The sequence below is a fragment of the Delphinus delphis genome, chromosome 14 (assembly GCF_949987515.2).
Source record: "Delphinus delphis chromosome 14, mDelDel1.2, whole genome shotgun sequence".
NCBI classification, from domain to species: Eukaryota; Metazoa; Chordata; class Mammalia; order Artiodactyla; family Delphinidae; genus Delphinus; species Delphinus delphis.
Window position 1 is genome coordinate 7,385,104 of NC_082696.1, and position 18,526 is coordinate 7,403,629.

An 18,526-nucleotide genomic window follows, 5' to 3' on the forward strand; every position below is an offset into this window, starting at 1 on the left:
CTGGGATGCTCTAAATATCAAGGAAATAAGAAAACCAGGAAATAAATGAGTAAGCATGAGAAAGAACCAGGATCTTCTCTGGGTCCAAAAACAAAGAGGGAAAAAAGGAAAACAAAAAACAAAAAACAAAAACGCTTTCTCTCATTTTTGACTCTTACATTATGTTGTCCTTGCTGCCACAAATAAAATTTTGGCTGGCCTTGTTAGTTCAGTTGCTTAGATTTTCCTAAGTTTTATTTGATGGCCTGAGATTCATTTACAGCAGTTTCTCTAGATAATTATTTTCGAGATCAAAACACCTGTCTTAAAAAGTGAACTTCAGAAACCAACCCATTTGTTATTCAGAGACTGCGTATGTAATTAGAAAAATGTCCTGGGACTTCCTTGGTGGCACACTAGATAAGAATTTCAAGAAAAATCTCAAATAAACAATCCAACCTTACACCTAAAGGAACCAGAGAAAGAACAAACAAAAGCCAAAGTTAGTAGAAGGAAAGAAATGATAAAGATCAGAGCAGAAATAAATGAAATAGAAACAAAGAAAACAATAGTAAAGATCAATAAAAGTAAAAGCTTGTTCTTTGAGAAGATAATCAAAATTGATAAACCTTTAGCCAGACTCATCAAGAAAAAAGAGGGAGAGGATTCAAATCAATAAAATTAGAAATGAAAAAGGAGAAGTTACAATGGACACCACAGAAATACAAAGCATCCTAAGAGACTACTACAAGCAACTCTATGCCAATAAAATGGACAACCTGGAAGAAATGGACAAGTTCTTAGAAAGGTATAACCTTCCAAGACTGAAGCAGGAAGAAATAGAAAATATGAACAGACCAATCAAAAGTAATGAAACTGAAAAAGTAATGAAATTGAAACTGTGATTAAAAATCTTCCAACAAACAAAAGCCCAGGACCAGATGGCTTTACAGGTGAATTCTATCAAACATTTAGAGAAGGGCTAACACCCATCCTTCTCAAACTCTTCCAAAAAACTGCAGAGGAAGGAACACGCCCAAACTCATTCTACGAGGCCACCATCACCCTGATACCCAAACCAGACAAAGATACTACAAAAAAAGAAAATTACAGATGAATATCACTCATGAATATAGATGCAAAAATCCTCAACAAAATACCAGCAAACAGAATCCAACAACACATTAAAAGGATCATATGCCATGATCAAGTGGGATTTATCCCAGAGATGCAAGGATTCTTCAATATATGTGAATCATCAATGTGATACACCATATTAACAAATTGAAGAATAAAAACCATTTGATCATCTCAACAGATGCATAAAAAGCTTTTGACAAAATTAAACACCCATTTATGATAAAAACGCTCCAGAAAGTGGGCATAGAGGGAACCTACCTCAACATAATAAAGGCCATATATGACAAACCCACAGCAAACATCATTCTCGCAATGGTGAAAAACTGAAAGCATTTCCTCTAAAATCAGGAACAAGGATGTCCACTCTTGCCACTATTATTCAACATAGTTTTGGAAGTCCTACCCACGGCTATCAGAGAAGAGAAAGAAATAAAAGGAATACAAATTGGAAAAGAAGAAGTAAAACTGTCACTGTTTGCAGATGACATGATACTATACATAGAGAATCCTAAAGATGCCACCAGAAAACTACTAGAGCTAATCAATGAATTTGGCAAAGTTGCAGGATACAAAATTAATGCACAGAAATCTCTTGCATTCCTATACACTGACAACAAAAGATCAGAAAGAGAAATTGAGGAAACAATCCCATTCACCACTGCAACAAAAAGAATAAAATACCTAGGAATAAACCTACCTAAGGAGGTAAAAGACCTGTACTCAGAAAACTATAAGACACTGATGAAAGAAATCAAAGGTGACACAAACAAATAGAGAGATATACCATGTTCTTGGATTGGAAGTATCAATAATGTGAAAATGACTGTACTATCCAAAGCAATCTACAGATTCAGTGCAATCCCTATCAAATTACCAATGGCATTTTTTTTTTTTACAGAACTAGAACAAAAAGTCTTAAAATTTGTATGGAGACACAAAAGACCCCGAATAGCCAAAGCAATCTTGAGAGAAAAAAACGGAGCTGGAGGAATCATACTCCCTGACTTCACACTATACTACAAAGCTACAGTAATCAACACAGTATGGTACTGGCACAAAAACAGAAATACAGATCAATGGAACAGGGTATAAAGCCCAGAGATAAACCCATGCACCTATGGTCAACTAACCTACAACAAAGGAGGCAAGAAATACAATGGAGAAATGGAGAAAAGACAGTCTCTTCAATAAGTGGTGCTGGGAAAACTGGACAGCTACATGTAAAAGAATGAAATTAGAATACTCCCTAACACCACAGACAAAAATAAACTCAAAATGGATTAAATACCTAAATGTAAAACCAGACACTATAAAACTCTTAGAGGAAAACACAGGAAGAACACTCTTTGACATAAATCACAGCAAGATCTTTTTTGACCCACCTCCTAGAGTAATGGAAATAAAAACAAAAATAAACAAATGGGACCTAATGAAACTTAAAAGCTTTTGCACAGCAAAGGAAACCATAAACAAGACGAAAAGACAACCCTCAGAATGGGAGAAAACATTTGCAAATGAGTTAATGGACAAAGGATTAATCTCCAAAATCTATAAACAGCTCATGCAGCTCAATATTAAAGAGACAAAAAACCCATTTGAAAAATGGGCAGAAGACCTAAATAGACATTTCTCCAAAGAAGACATACAAATGGCCAAGAAGCACATGAAAAGCTGCTCAACATCACTAATTATTAAAGAAATGCAAATCAAAACTACAGTGAGGTATCACCTCACACCAGTTAGAATGGGCATCATCAGAAAATCTACAAACAACAAATGCTGGAGACGGCGTGGAGAAAAGGGAACCCTCTTGCACTGTTGGTGGGATGTACATTGATACAGCCACTATGGAGAACAGCATGGAGGTTCCTTAAAAAACTAAAAACAGAATTACCCTATGACCCAGCAATCCCACTACTGGGCATATACCCAGAGAAAACCATAATTCAAAAAGACACATGCACCCCAATGTTCACGGCAGCACTATATACAATAGCCAGGTCATGGAAGCAACCTAAATGCCCAGCGACAGACGAATGGATAAAGAAGATGTGGTACATATATACAATGGAATATTACTCAGTCATAAAAAGGAATGAAACGGGGTCATTTGCAGAGACGTGGATGGACCTAGAGACTGTCATACAGAGTGAAGTAAGCCAGAAAGAGAAAAAACAAATATCGTATATTAACGCATATATGTGGAATCTAGAAAAATGGTACAGATGAACTGGTTTGCAAGGCAAAAATAGAGACACAGATGTAGAGAACAAACATATGGACACTCACGGGGAAAGCAGTGGGTGGTGGGGTATGAACTGGGAGATTGGGATTGACATTATACACTAGTATGCATAAAATAGATAACTAATAAACCTGCTGTATAAAAAAATTGAATTAGAAAAGAATCCACCTGCCAATGCAGGGGACACAGGTTCAATCCCTGGTCCAGGAAGATCTGTTGCTGCAGAGCAACTAAGCCCGTGCGCCACAACTACTGAGCCTGCGCCCTAGAGCCTGTGAGCCACAACTACTGAGCCCGTGTGCTGTAACTACTGAAGACAGTGTGCTCTGCTGCCTGCATGCCAGAACTACTGAGCCTGCACGCTCCAACTACTGAAGCCTGTGCACCTAGAGCCCGTGCTCCGCAACAAGAGAAGCCACCGCAATGAGAAGCCCGCGTACTGCAACGAACAGTAGCCCCCGCTCGCCGCAACTAGAGAAAGCCCGCACGCAGCAACGAAGACCCAATGCAGCCAAAAAGAAAAAAAGAAACATGTCCTGAGAAAATGAATTTACAGAAGCTAGGGAGCTATAACGTTATCTAATTTTTAACAAACTATTAAGGCTGTTTATGATATTCATATTATTAAAACAATTTGCAAACAGATTTTTTTTAGTATCACTAGTTGCATTTTTAAATTTAAAGATATTGAAATATAATAATAATTTTTACAGGAAAACTGTTTTATAAAGCATGTTTACAAGCTAAGGAGAATTAAATATTAGATATGTTACTTATGAACACAAGTTGTAAGTAACTTAATCATAAATAAAAATATAGGTCATAGATAAGAACAATCAAATATCATGAGTATAATTCTTCTTCTCTACAAAATCCTTCAACTATCTTCATTAGTATTATCACATAAGCCATAAAAACTGTGCACAACAGAAGATATGTATTGGGCACAATCTACAGGACCAGCTGGTCAAGATGTTTCTAACAATTAAGAATGAAAATTGTCCTCAAACCTAAAAGGTTATCCACTGCTTAAAATGTATGCCCTTAAAAATGTACGATTATTTGGCAGAGATTATAAAGTAAAATACATTTAAAAAATAAAAATATAGACTTGTCTAGCCCCTACTGACTTACAGTTAGCTTCAAGGGAGGAACAAAAAGTGTTAACAACACTTCTTAAAAAAAATAGTTTATACTTGACTTCTATAGCATTTTACTATTTATACAAGTGTCTTTTCAAGCCTCACAACAACCCTGAGAGGTAGGTAGGGAAGTATTGTTATACCCATTTTACAGATGTGAAGACTTACGGTCAGAAAGATTAAGTCATTGACATTAAGATATGTGGTGAGAAAGAGCAGCATCAAGGAATGGAATCCAGTTATTTGACTTCAAAATTGTGGCTCTTTCCCAGACACAGATAGTAAAGAGACTAAAACAAAACAAACCCAGAAGGGGAGTGTACATATATTCATTTACATTTGTATACATACACTTCGCCTTATAGAAATTATGTCCCTGAAATAGGAATAAAAATGAAGTCTTACTTTCCCATTGAGTTAATTATAATTTTGGAGGCTTATCTTTTATTAGTTTGGATTAATCTCCAATACAGAAGGATTTTCGTTCTTGGTTACTCTTTCATTACTTTAGAAACACAACATTTTATAAACCAAAATTTAAAACAAGAGGGGCTTCTATACTGCATTTTTTTTGAAAAGTAAACCATCTCAAATAATTCTAATAAACATGTTTAATTCACACACTTTGAATGTGTATGTATTTCTTTTCTTCTATAACAAGGATAACTTTCTCATTCAGTTAAATCTCAACTGGTCAAACCAAAGGCGTACAACTTTGATAGGAATTCAAAGCTAGGGGCTACCGCATTATCTTTTTTCAGCAAGGGTTCTAATAGAAGATGCAGCGCGCTCATTCTCAATCTCTTTCTTGTTCCAACACATCTAATGGATGCAAAGCTCAGCAGCAGTGGTTCACTGCCACAGAGGGTCCTCAGGGGAGAGGAAGACAGTCTGGGAGAGCGAGCGTAACGCAGTTTTAAGAAGCCCTGACACGTCTCCCTGAGCCCTCACCATGAGCCCCTCTCTCCTAGGAGAACCAGTGAATCAAAGATGAGGTAATAATGCCAGGACTTTTTCACTGATATTACTTCAAAAACAGTCCTTCGTAACAACCATTAATCGACCCTGTCCTGTCCATACGTGTCCTTGTTAGAACCTAACCACTCTCCAGCCAAAAGCCTAAACTAAAGTATATGCTATTCGACACCTGAAGCATATGCCAAATCTTTACCACATATCTAGTTCTGCTCTACTGACTTTGAAACTTGCACTATAATAAATTCTTATTATAAAATAGTTATTCATGGACTAAGAGGGGAAAACATCACTTGCCCTAATAAAAGGTGTACATAAAAAATCATTCACAGAGTCAAAACACTGCTCGAAGAAAATTCATTTTTGAGATTTCTAATCAAAATAATACTCAAAGTAAACTAACCTCTTAACAGCTACAAAGTATTGATTCATTCTGCAAACATCCTGCTATATTATGTGAACACCTGACCCCTTCTCCTAAGGGTTCATAATCTGGCCATCAGATTAAAACTTCAAATACTGCAAATTCGGGTTCTCTTCCGATGTTTCCCATGTTAAGGAATACCTTCAGTTTTATCATCTGACTCCATAGCAAGCCAGATTGTGTAATAAACCCAAGTTTAAAAAAAGAAAAAGTATATACATATGTACGTATTTAGCTATTAAAATTCAGAATCACAGCCCTACTCAGGTAATTAGGGATCTCAGAGATCTGGGTGCTTTTGCTTTTAGCCAGATGAACATGCAAACTCACCACAACAGAAACATTGCTTACACTCTTTCACTCTCAAGAACAATATCCAACCACATGCCCCTTTCTAGTTTTACCACCCTTAATGGTAAAGAATTTCTGAGATATAAAGCTATTAAAACCAAGTCTGTACTATTTTCGAATCAACTCCTCTACTAGACATATTCCTCTCACAAAAATCTTCTCATATCGAAACGTGTCTTTGATAATAATACTTCCCTTAAACTTCCAGCAACTACACTAAACACTGTAACCTTACCAAATAGTGTATACTTTTCCCCTTTGATCATTCTTGGCCTTCTCTGTAATTCTTCTCTCCTTAAAATCCAGTGACCAAAAGTGGACATGCAACTCAAAAGCAAGTAAGCTATTGCAAAGAATAGAGAAAGAACTATATCCATGACCTTGGATGCCATACTCATTTAAAAATATTTTAGCATCATGCTGACTTTTTACTGACTCATATTCAGCTTGTGGTCACCCATGATTATGGCTTTCTTCCCTCTTTATTTATACCGAGCCTGTCCTTCTCCATCCTATATTTAATCGTTGGATTTTTTTCCCTCCACACATTCAATTCACTCAGTTTCATACAGTTTTCACAGATCCACTTTCCCTTTCATCACAATGCTTTATAGAAACGTTTAAATCCTCAATTTATAATAACTACCATTTATGCCTGAAAAATATCAAGATTATGAACACAACTTTGTAAATCCGCTATACTTCAATTAAAAAAAAATCGAGACCATGAAAGTACATGTTACATATGACACAACATACATTGTAATTTACAAGTAATAGTGGAACTAAGAACAAGATCATACTATTGCCTACCGGAAACCTACCTCCACTGGACGGTCACTCTTTACCAGTGCTATACGTGCCCTCTGCAAGGAACCATCCATCAGCTTGTGAAGTCTTAAAATTAACTTTCTTAACCCCATCTGCTTCAGTGCTTTGTCTACAAATGGTCTATAAATAGAAGTCAGACAATGTCTACTAAAGCCTGCTTCTGTGCTGCAGTCTGGTGTTCCCCAGCCAACAGAATCGTCCTCAGATTCAAGCCTCTCGAGCTTCTTAGTTACGCAATCCGGTGACTGGATGTTGAAACTGTTGTCAGTGGGCTGCCTGGTTTCTGGTACCCTTGGATCAGAGATTTGTTCTCCTTCACTCTCGTCCGTACTGCTTTCCAACTCTTTCAATTCTCTTTCTGTGTCCTCACCCTCATCTTCGGGCTCATTGCCTTTGGACGGTCGTGGGGAAGGGATTTCAAACACTGGCCAGCCAATGTCGGATAAATTCTTGATGCCCAAAACAGTGCCCATAATCCTTAATTTCTGATTTAAGTCTTTTGTGATGTTTAACCACAAACAGAGTGCCTGCACCCTGTCCTGGAAGTCTTTTGCAGCGTATTTTTCATAGTCCTTTTGAAGAGCCTGCAACGATGGATAAAGTGCCTCTATGTACTCCAGCAGCTCCATTATCCGTTTGACCTGCTCAAATGACACCCTCTGGCGTTGGAGGTGCTCATGATATGTTGGGTAACCCACCACCTTTGTCCCATGAGGGGCTCTGCACTGCCCTTCTACCAAAGTACCATTAAAACTAGCTCCATTTCTAACAAAGGCAAAGCTCCCATAATTAACTTTGAAAGTAAGGATTTCATTGATAATATCTGGGATGGCTTGACGGGCTGTATATAAAAAGAGGTCCTGGTCGTTAATGGTCCGTCCTGCATGCCAGGCTTGTAGCTCTAACCAGATCAGTTCATTAGATCGGTTAAACCAGAAAGCAGACGTATTTTCCTGTCCTCTTTGCTCCCTGTCCTTCTTCTTTGAGACTGAGGTAAGCTTTAGTAGAAGTCGTAGAGTTTCAAAAAATTTTAAGCGATCTGCTGGACAGTCAGTCCTAGAAGTCTGGCGTGCAGTTCTGGCTATCGGCATGGGCACAGACACCGGAAGCTTAGCATTGCTGCAGCCAAGACTGAGGTAAGGCTTATTGAGATCCACATCTGGAATTGATTTTTTGGGCAAAGACCCACCCACTGGGTCCAACATGAACGAGCACTGCACGTTCTTCTTATGATCCGGCTCCGTCGTTCTAAGAGCAGCTCGGACCTTTTTCTCCTGCTCATAGCTGTATTCTTCCACATTCTCCACGGTTTTTCCAGTGTCTTTATGTGGAGGTTGGTTTGGTGCATTCATTTTTTCTATTAAAAAAATAAGCAGAACATTATGTTACTCTAAAATATAAAGTTACTCTCAATATTTCAATGACTGATATTCACATGTGTTTATATTTTCAGACTGTTATTGAAGAAAATAATCATATCATATGCTGAAAATTAAGAGAATACACACACACACACAAAACATTTCTCTCTAAATCTTTACAAAGGTTTTACCCATTTTCCCTGTTACATAATACTTGCTATATTCTCTAATATTCTCCATTACTAACTTAAAACCATCTGCTTACCTCTCTACTACAAAGTGCAGTCATCCAGCTAGTCAAATCTTCACAAGTCATCACCTTAAACTTAAGAAGGGAGAAGCAGTATGGCAGATCGGACAGAAACCTGATTTAGAGAACACATCCAATTCCTGCCTTTGCCATGAACTGAAGTATCAACTTAGAGCAAATCAGTTAAGTTTTCTGGGTTACTTTTCTCATTCGTAAAATCAAGTAGATTGAGGAAAGACCACTTAAGGCACCTTAAGATTATTCTCATAAAACACTGAAAGACAGATAAGCAAAAATGTTTGCCTTAATTTATTCTACTCCTTGATTTCTTCTTTGCCACAAGCAGGTGAACAATAACACTTTAAATTTAACATTAAGAAAACTGAAGACGTACAGCCTAATTTAGTATAATTTGCCTAGTTTATTATACTGGCACATAAAGTCATTCAAAATTAATGCAAAGGAAGTAAACATCACACTTTCCCTTCACGTAACTGTAAAAGGTTCTATTAACTTAATTCCCAAGCTTTGAGATGAACACACATCTTCCTTCCTGTTTGGCATTTCTGACACTAGGAACCACCCTACCTCACTGAAACCCCTTCAGTCTCTTGCTTTCTACACACAGCACTCTCAGGGTTCTCTTCTACCTTCTGAGTCCCTCCTCTTCAAATTCTCTCCTGGGAACTTGGCTCACTCCATTAAAAAGTTAATGCTTCTCAAAGCCCTTCTCTTAGGTCTCTTCTGTCTCACCTTCCCTCTCCCTGGGTGACCTCCTTCACACCCACGTCATACACTGATGATGCCCAAGCCTATAGCACTGTTCCCACGTCCCCTCTACACTCCAGGTATACTGTCTCATTGAATCTAGGATACACATTTTGTATTTTAACTTCTCTGAAATTAGAATATGTTTTATAATTATGGTGATATAAATAACTTTTAGGAATATATTCACTAATACATTTCATTTACATTTTCCTTTATATATATGCACAATAGTAATAAATGGTTTTTAAAAATCTATTATCTAAATATCAAGAAGTATAAAAGAGTTCTTTAAATAAAAATTAAAAATTCTAAGTGTAAGAACACACTGTGTCATCAATTATAAGCATTTTTTTCTTAGTATATAATATTATAGTATGCCTTTAGATTTGATGAAATAGAGTATATTTATACGGTTACAGACTAACATACCCAAAATCAATTCACCAAAGAAAATTTGTTTAAAACCAATGTATTTCCAAATCAATTTAAATTAAATTACTTTTAAAATAAGAATTTAAAACAAGTATTTCCAAGAGCACTTCCAACCTGATTTACATTATATTCAATTTCTTTTATGATCCATCAAAAAGGATTTTACTGTCTGTAAGGATTTGTGTTATATTTTAATATAAAACTATTATTACTATTATCTTTTAAATTAGCAGTACTTTTTAAACAACAGAACTTTTATCTGTAGTTTTAATCTACTTTACTTCTAAATGTTTTAAAACGTTTTACACAGTCCATTCAGGAAATTTCTTCACTCAGAATGGCTATCATCAGAAACAGGACACGTAACAAGTGTTGGCAAGGAGGTGGAGAGAAAGGAATCCTCATACACGCTGGTGGGAATGTAAATTGGTACAGCCACTATAGACGGTTTCTCAAAGAACTAAAAATAGAACTACCACTTGACCCAATAATTCCACTCTTGGATATACATATCCAAAAAAAACCCCAAAACACTAATTCAAAATGATACATGCACCCCGACATTCACAGCAGCATTATTTACAATTGCCGAGATACAGAATCAACCTCACTGTCCATCAACAGATAAATGGATAAAGAAGATGTAAAGAGTGTGTGTGTGTGTGTGTGTGTGTGTGTGTATGTGTCTGTGTGTGTATACATACATATCAATACACACAATGGAATACTACTCAGCCATAAAAAAAATGAAATTTCACCATTTGCAGTAACATGGATAGAGGTGGAGGGTATTATGCTAAGTGAAATAAGTCAGACAGAGAAAGACAAATACTGTGTGATATCACTTACATGTGGAATCTAAAAAGGACAACAAACTACTGAATATAACAAAAAAGAAGCAGACTCACAGATATAGAGAACTAATGGTTACCAGTGGGGAGAAGGAAGCGGGCAGGGACAAGATAGGGTTAGGGGATGAGATACTAATTACTAGGTGTAAAATAAATAAGCTAGGGCTTCCCTGGTGGTGCAGTGGTTGAGAGTCCGCCTGCAGATGCAGGGGACACGGGTTCGTGCCCTGGTCCGGGAGGATCCCACATGCCGCGGAGCAGCTGGGCCCGTGAGCCATGGCCGCTGAGCCTGCGCGTCCGGAGCCTGTGCTCCGCAACGGGAGAGGCCACAACAGTGAGAGGCCCGCGTACCGAAAAAAATAAAAAAATGAAATAAATAAGCTACAACAATATACTATACAACACAGGGAATATAGCCAATATTTTACAATAACTATAAATGAAATGTAACCTTTAAAAATTGTGAATCATTATGTCATACATCTGAAACTTATATAATATTGTACATAAATTATACCTCAATAAAAATTTTTAAAAAGTCGAATTTTTTAAAAAAGAAATTTTTTCACTGTTTTATTGTTTCTAGCTACAAATACTTATCAATCCTCATTTATAAAAAAGGTGTCCAGGCCAGCCCTTTGCCTCCTCTTTGCTGTTTTGTTTAACTGTGTTCTTTACACTTTTATTAATATAGCACATATATATCACTCATTTCTACTTAGTAAAGCAATGGTTATTTGAAAGCAAAGCTAACAAGTACTTCCAAATTTAACTCCATTATATTTTATGTTTCAAGATATCAAATCATACTATACTTTCTTACTATGAAACGCAAAATGATATATACATGGTATCAGGGAGTAAGATTGGAGATAAAGATAATGAGTTTGTTTTGTAATATATTGAATTGGAGGTGCCTATGGGACATTCATGTAGAGATGTCTGTGGGTAACTAATATATGAGTCTTGAGCTCAGGAGAGAAATCCAGAGATATCAATTTGGAAATTATCAGTATATACAGATGTTGTTTAATACCAGGAGAGTACACAAGAATATCCAAGAAAAGTGTGCAGAAGAGAGGCAACGCAGGCCTAGGAAAGAATGCTATATTAACTAATACGTGCATCCACGTGGTTCTGAGTCAGAGAAATCAAAAACTTATGTAACAAAAAACTATTTTGTTATCTTAGGGTTTAGGATTCTAAGAAGACTTTACAAAATGAATGTAGGGTAGCATTAGTGACCAAGGCCAAAGAACGTCTGCATATAATTTTTAACTTAAAAGTAAGTGAACAGTGAAAAAGTATTACTTGCCTTATATGAATTATAAATGTTCTTCTAACCCATGATTTAAAGGCCCTAAGGGAAACAAAGGGTGAACTGAGAGTAGCTGGGATGACCTGAACAACACAGAAGACAGAGCTACGAACTTTAAGTCCAAATCTATGCTAAATTTACCACACAGCTAATAGTCAAAGCATGAAAATATCAAGAGATGAAGCTGCTGAGCCTTGATCTTTATTCCAACAATTAAAAGGACTTAAGGGGGGAAATGCCACAATCCCACTTTTCTGTATAAACAGAATCGAATTTTAGCAAGCTTAGAAACCTAATTTTTGTAGATTATACACAAATATTGTGAAGCCTATCTTACAGCATAAAAAATGGTATATTACACAATTTTCTGAAATTCTGTATTCAAAATTTTGGTTCAGTCTTTGGACCTACAATGTGTGTAAAGGAAAGCAAATGGGGAAAGGAGGAAGACGGGACAAAGAAGCTATTTTTTTTTTTTCCAAAACAAAAAACCAAGTTGGTTTTTAAAAAAACACACAAATGGAAATAGGTACATCATTAAAATGACATAATTTAAATTTAAAATAGACTTAAGCCCCAGTCTAGCTACTGTGCAAAAAGAAAATACCAATCTTTGTTTGTTTAGTTTTCTGTTAATACTAAATCCCTCTGCAATGAACAGAAAGTCAAATACAGAGTTTCTGTAAAGGAGAATGGATCAAAAGTATAGAGAATGTTTTATACAAGTTCTAATTACAGTACTACAAAACTAGTTCATAATGACTTAAGACTAATGAACATCTGAGCTCTCAAGTGGCTATAAATTAAGTGGTACGACTTTGTAGTACTGTTAAAACAAACCTTCCAAGAAGTTACTGTTTCCTTTGGCCAATCACCAATAACTCCTGCCAAATCAGAGAAACATGAAAGGAAAAGAACAAAAAAATGTATAATGAAACTGAACGCAAACAAATGACAAGCAATATGGTTCACTTGTTTAAACAGATATAAGACAGTCAACTGACTTCCCCACAATTCACACCTAGAAACAGCTCTTTAGAATATGTATAAAATGTATTTTTTATCAAGTCCTCGCAACTCTTATGTTCTTCCATACATGTATATCAAACTCAAAACACTGGCCCTCCTCGATCTCTCAAATGAGAAAGCAGAAACAGGTATCTGCGCTTTACTTTAAATGTGAGATGATCTTTAGAGCAGTGATGTGCCAGGCTATCAATGTCAGCAATCTGAAGGGACTTAGAGATCTTCTAATTCAACGTTCTCAAACTTTAGTAAACATTGAGAATCACTCAGATTCTTGCTACAACGCAGATTCCTGGGCCCACTCCCAGTGTCTCGGATTCAACCTGGCTAGAATGACACCACATTTGGGAAAACCCTGCTCTATTCAATCACTGCTTTGCCCATTTACGAGGTAAGGGCCTACAGAAACTGTCATCATCTTTACAACAACACTGTGATGGAGATTCCCGCAGAACATGGACGGCCAGACACGAGACATGTCGGGACAGGGATCCTAACCCGTGTTTGTGCCGTCAACCACCTTTACGCCTGTCGAGCTGCTCACAGGGCAGGGCTGTCTGACTAAGGAAAGGTTAAGATGCTGAGTGCCATGAAAGACAGATTACAGTGGGCTAACTGATATGCGGAAGCTTTAACTAAGACCAGGTACTCGACTGAATGCCTTGAAGAATGGATTCATCTTAAATAAGGGTAGCAAGGAAGGCAAGAGAATAAACATACAAAAAGACACAAAAGCAGAAAAGAAGAGAGCCTGGCTGGAACAGTGAGTCTGCATGTAGATGGGTAGGCTGGAGATATAAATTAGAACCTTGAAAGTCAGGCTGAGTTTGGATTAAAGAGCTGAAATATAGATTTAAGTCCACTCTAGTTCACAAAGAACATTTCTCTTACTATACAGATTGAATCTGATTTATAACCATTTTACCAGATCAGTTTTATAGCAGTATTATATTAAAAAAAATAAAACTTGCTAATCTCACTATGTTAGCAAAAAATCACACACATTTACATACACACACACACCCCCCCTGAGATATTTGCTAATGATAGGGAGATTAATGTGTACATGTATATGCACGTGTATAGGCACACATGTATATGTCAGATTACAGATGACTATCTCTGTGATCTGGCTCTTGCAGTATTACATTACTCCTGCAAAACGGGGCTGATAATGATTACGAGGCCGATTCACCCTGAAAAGGGCTTTGGCCTGGGTGTCTTCACTCTTGTTTAACCTACTGAAAACTATGAGATGGACTGGATTTACTTCCTTCTGCTAATTAAAAAGAACAAAAATTTAAGGATGAGGTAGTTTGCCTCTTCTTAAACCAGGCTTAAAGAGAAACAGCTACACATGGGTAGCTACACATTATGGTCCAAAATTTATCAAAATCTTAACTGCTGTAGTTTGGTAGTTATTTACCATTATCAAAAAAATATGATCTGAAGTAACACCATAGTTAAACTCTGTTACTCATCGAAGTATGAAATCAATCCTGGTCAGTGAGTTAATTTAAGAGCTGAATGGTAGGTTACATCTGTCAGGGTGTCACACAGCTGGCATTTTTTAGGTAATAAAGAGCTAACTATCTTTACCTAGATATCCTAACATTGTTATATATTTAATATTTAGCACAGCTTCTAAAAGCAGAAGTTAATATTCTGAAAACAAAAATATCTTTAACATTCCCAGGGAAACAAAATCAGGAAAATGCAAAAGTCAAATAAAATAATTTTAAACACATCTAAAGTCCATCAGTACAAAGAAATAAAACATCGCGGGCAGTGGTGACCTCACCTTTGTCCTACATCCCTAGGCCCCCTCCTCAGGCCTCCCCTATCTCAGACAACCACTAGGATACAGATTGTTTTGAACTTTCCCGTCTGTGGTTACCCACTTGCGTATTATGAAAGGAAATCACAATGAGTGACACGAGTCTTTCTGCAGAACTTCTCGTGTTTATTTGCAGGAACTTCTCTAAAGTCTAGTCCCAAAAGTGCATTTACTTGGGTCAAGGATATAACCAAGCTCAGTCTGAGTGTATTAACAAATTACTTCCACACAGGGATTGAGACAATTTACACTCACACCAGCCTTGTAAGAAAGCTGCCATCTCCTCATATCTTTGCTAGTATTTGATAATGCTCATCAGGGTGTAGTAAGTATTAGAAAGAAAACCACAGGCCCCAAATGGTGTCAGTCGCATGCTAAAAGCCCATGATGGCAAACCTATATTTTATACGTTGCTTCACTGCAGTTCCAACCTCTCCCAGAAATGTAGTTTTAATTGAACAGTCTAGAATTTTCTGGTCAATACCAATAAAGTAACCCAACAAGTAGGCCCTCTACAATCCCCCAGAGGAAGAGGTAATCTGCATGATAAAAGCCCTGTCATCCCTCCCCACGCCCATAAAAAAAGATGTCTGGTCAAAAAATAATCCTTTCTTTTTTTTTTTTGCTAATAGCTCCCTTACTCCACCCTTCCATTTTTATAGGAAAATCCATAGGGATTTTCCTATAAAATCCCTTCCATTTTTGCACAACCACTCAGAGCACCCTTCTAGTTGCTAGATGTAATGCTGCCTGATTCATAAATAAAGCCAATCAAATCTTCAAATTTACTTGGTTGAATTTTGCTTTTTAACATAAGAAATATATTTGGGTTTTGTCCAGGTTCCTGACACAGAGCTCCTAAAACCCTTGGAATTTTCTGACAGAAGTGTCTTTTTTATTCATAAGGAGCCCCTGTCAATCACACCTCAATTTACACTAATGAGGCAACTTAAGTGATAAACGTAAGTCAAGTGTGTTCCTGAGTTCTGTGAGCAGTTCTCTCACGGGAACCGTCAATTTATTACCAGTTGGTCAGAAGGTTGCCTGGTACTAAATTTCCAATTATAAAAAATAAGCCAATAACAACAGTCGTTGGTTATTTTGAGCCTAGGATAATAAGAATATTTAAAGAATCATGTCCATATAATAGCTCATGACAATGGCTACCATCACTAAAGACAACAGTGTTAGCGGTTACTCTACCCACAGAACCGTGAGCACAATAAAATGGACGCTTTCATAACACTAAGCTTTGGGTGGTTGTCACACAGCAAAAGATAAGCAGAAAAACGAAAATATTATCGGTGATGTTAACTAAAACGATGAGCTCAACTTTCACTGCAGTTCTAAAGTGAATCGTATGATTCAGGCAGCCTTTGCTTGTTGCAGAGAGAAAGAAATAATGCGTCAGTTCATATTTCCTTGGAAAGCTTTTAAAATAAATCTGGCCGATCTAATTAATTTTAAAAATCTCTTGAAAATACTGAGAGACCAATACACTATTATGATTGACAAATGAGTTTGAAATACTGGTCTCCCTGACTCAGCCTTCAGGCCATAGCACAAATGTCACTTGTTCCAGCAGTCTTCCCAAGCCCAGGTCTGCTCGATCCCCTCCTGTGGGCACCCACAGAAGCCCCCCCTCTCTCCCCTCCACCCCAGCTCTACCACACAAGATGGGACTGCCTGCTCATCTCTGTGGTTCCTGCTGGAGACGAGCAAGGGCTTATCGATCATCTAACGCAATACCCGCCTATGGAGTCACTGAAGTTGCGAGTCAAGGGAAAGAATGAAGGAGAAATAAGGGAGGAATGGAAGGGAGGAAGGAAAAAGGGGATGCGAAGAGGAGGCAGAAGAAAGGAAAGAGAGGTAAAAGCAAAAGGAAAGGGAGGGAGGTGAGGAAAGAAAGACCCAGAGAAAAAGTAACTATGATGGCAACATACAGAGTGAGAAGAAGAAAGGGGGCTAGGAAGAGCTACAAGAAACGGATAAGCCAGACAGGACTGACCCAGGCTGCAGTCCCAACTCCATACCTTGGTAACTATGTGACTCAAGACTCAGTGTCCTGAAAGGAGGGGCACCAATTAATAAGGGTACAGTCAATGATATAATTATTTAATTCTACTTTGAAATTTAAGGCAAGTAGTGAGAAAGAAACCTTTAGCTCACAATAATAATGACAACTAGTAGTTACTGAACATAAAACCCTCACAACACCGTAAGGCAGATTACCTCACAGATAAAGAAAATGAGACACGGAGGCGGCACATACAGAAGGTGGTAGAACCAGGATGGGAATCCAGGCAATCCGGCAACCAAGTGTGTGCTCCGGTCCACCATGCTCTGCTGCTGCAGCCGGCGAGTTCTCAAGTACTGTTTGTTCCACCAGCTCAACACAAACACGCCATCCCCAAAACAGTAACATGACCCACTGCCCAACACGGTTGCTTCATTTCCATCGTTTTTTGGTGTTCAAGAACAAGAATGTTGACAAAAACAGTTCACCAGACAGCAAACACACTGCTTTCTAGTATATGCATGACTGGGACAGTTAAAACTACAAGCCCTAGAAACTCTCTGTGTCGTGTCCTCAACCATAAATTGAATAATAATATATAGAACCTACATCTCATTGGGCTATTACTATATTTAAAAGATAACTCTTTTGACGAGCTCAGCACAGTGCTTAGGTAAAGCACTCAAGAACTGTGAGTGAGAACCGGGCAGATGTTGCTACAAATGATTCAGCAGCCATTAAAATGAACAGCACAGGTTATTCTATGGCACAGAAAGTTCATGAGTCATTAAAATGAAAAAGGAAGCCAGCTATAAAATAGTATGATATCATATCACAACACAAATATATGCAAGTAAAGAGACCACAAGGCAAAGATGGTAAAAGCTGTTATTTCTGCATATTGGGTTTATGGGTATTTTTCTTTCTTTTTGTCAGTATTTTCTAAACTCCCTATGACAAACATGTAATCTTTTGCAATAAGAAAAAACATAAGTTGTTAGGAACTTTGGTGCCCTAGGTCTGCTGATAGATAGCTACAAATCCAAAGGTTTATGAGCACTCTTTCTTCACCTGCAAAATGGCAGGAATTAACGTGGTCTCTGAGACCCCTTCCAGATCTAAAATTCTGTAATTTTATGAAATAAACAACTGAAAGAAGTTGAGGAGGAAAAGAAACAACCTTCCCTCTTCCTTCTATTTCTGACACAGCCCAGAAGGACAGCAGAGCTCAACAAGTATCCAGCGACGGGTTTTCTGACTGATTACTAAAGACATACAGTCATGTCAAGTACCACATTCAGAGAAGCTTAACCCCTGCTGCTTGCACTGGGAAAAAAGTCCAAACTGAGGACCAGGAGAACTAGTTCTAAAATTAGTCCTGGGAGTTCCCGGTGGTCCAGTGGTTAGGACTCTGCGTTCTCACTGCCGAGGGCCCAGGTTCAATCTCTGGTCAGGGAAGTAAGATCCCACAAGCTGTGTGGCATGGCCAAAAAATAAAAATAGTACCTAAAATTAGTCCTGCCACTATCTCAAGCCTTCTGGCCTTAAGAAGTTGCTTTGAAACCCTGGGCCTCAC

General features: G+C 37.6%; 1 protein-coding gene across 3 annotated transcripts in view; it reads right to left on the bottom strand.

Moving 5' to 3' along the window:
• The window catches only part of MAP3K4 (mitogen-activated protein kinase kinase kinase 4), a 110,496-nt gene that overhangs the window by 57,273 nt on the left and 34,697 nt on the right, over positions 1-18,526 (bottom strand). For all 3 annotated transcript variants that reach the window (XM_060029666.1, XM_060029665.1, XM_060029667.1), the window contains one exon: positions 7,081-8,444. In XM_060029666.1, the coding sequence (XP_059885649.1) occupies positions 7,081-8,444 (1,364 nt within the window). The remainder of the gene's footprint in view (positions 1-7,080; positions 8,445-18,526) is intronic.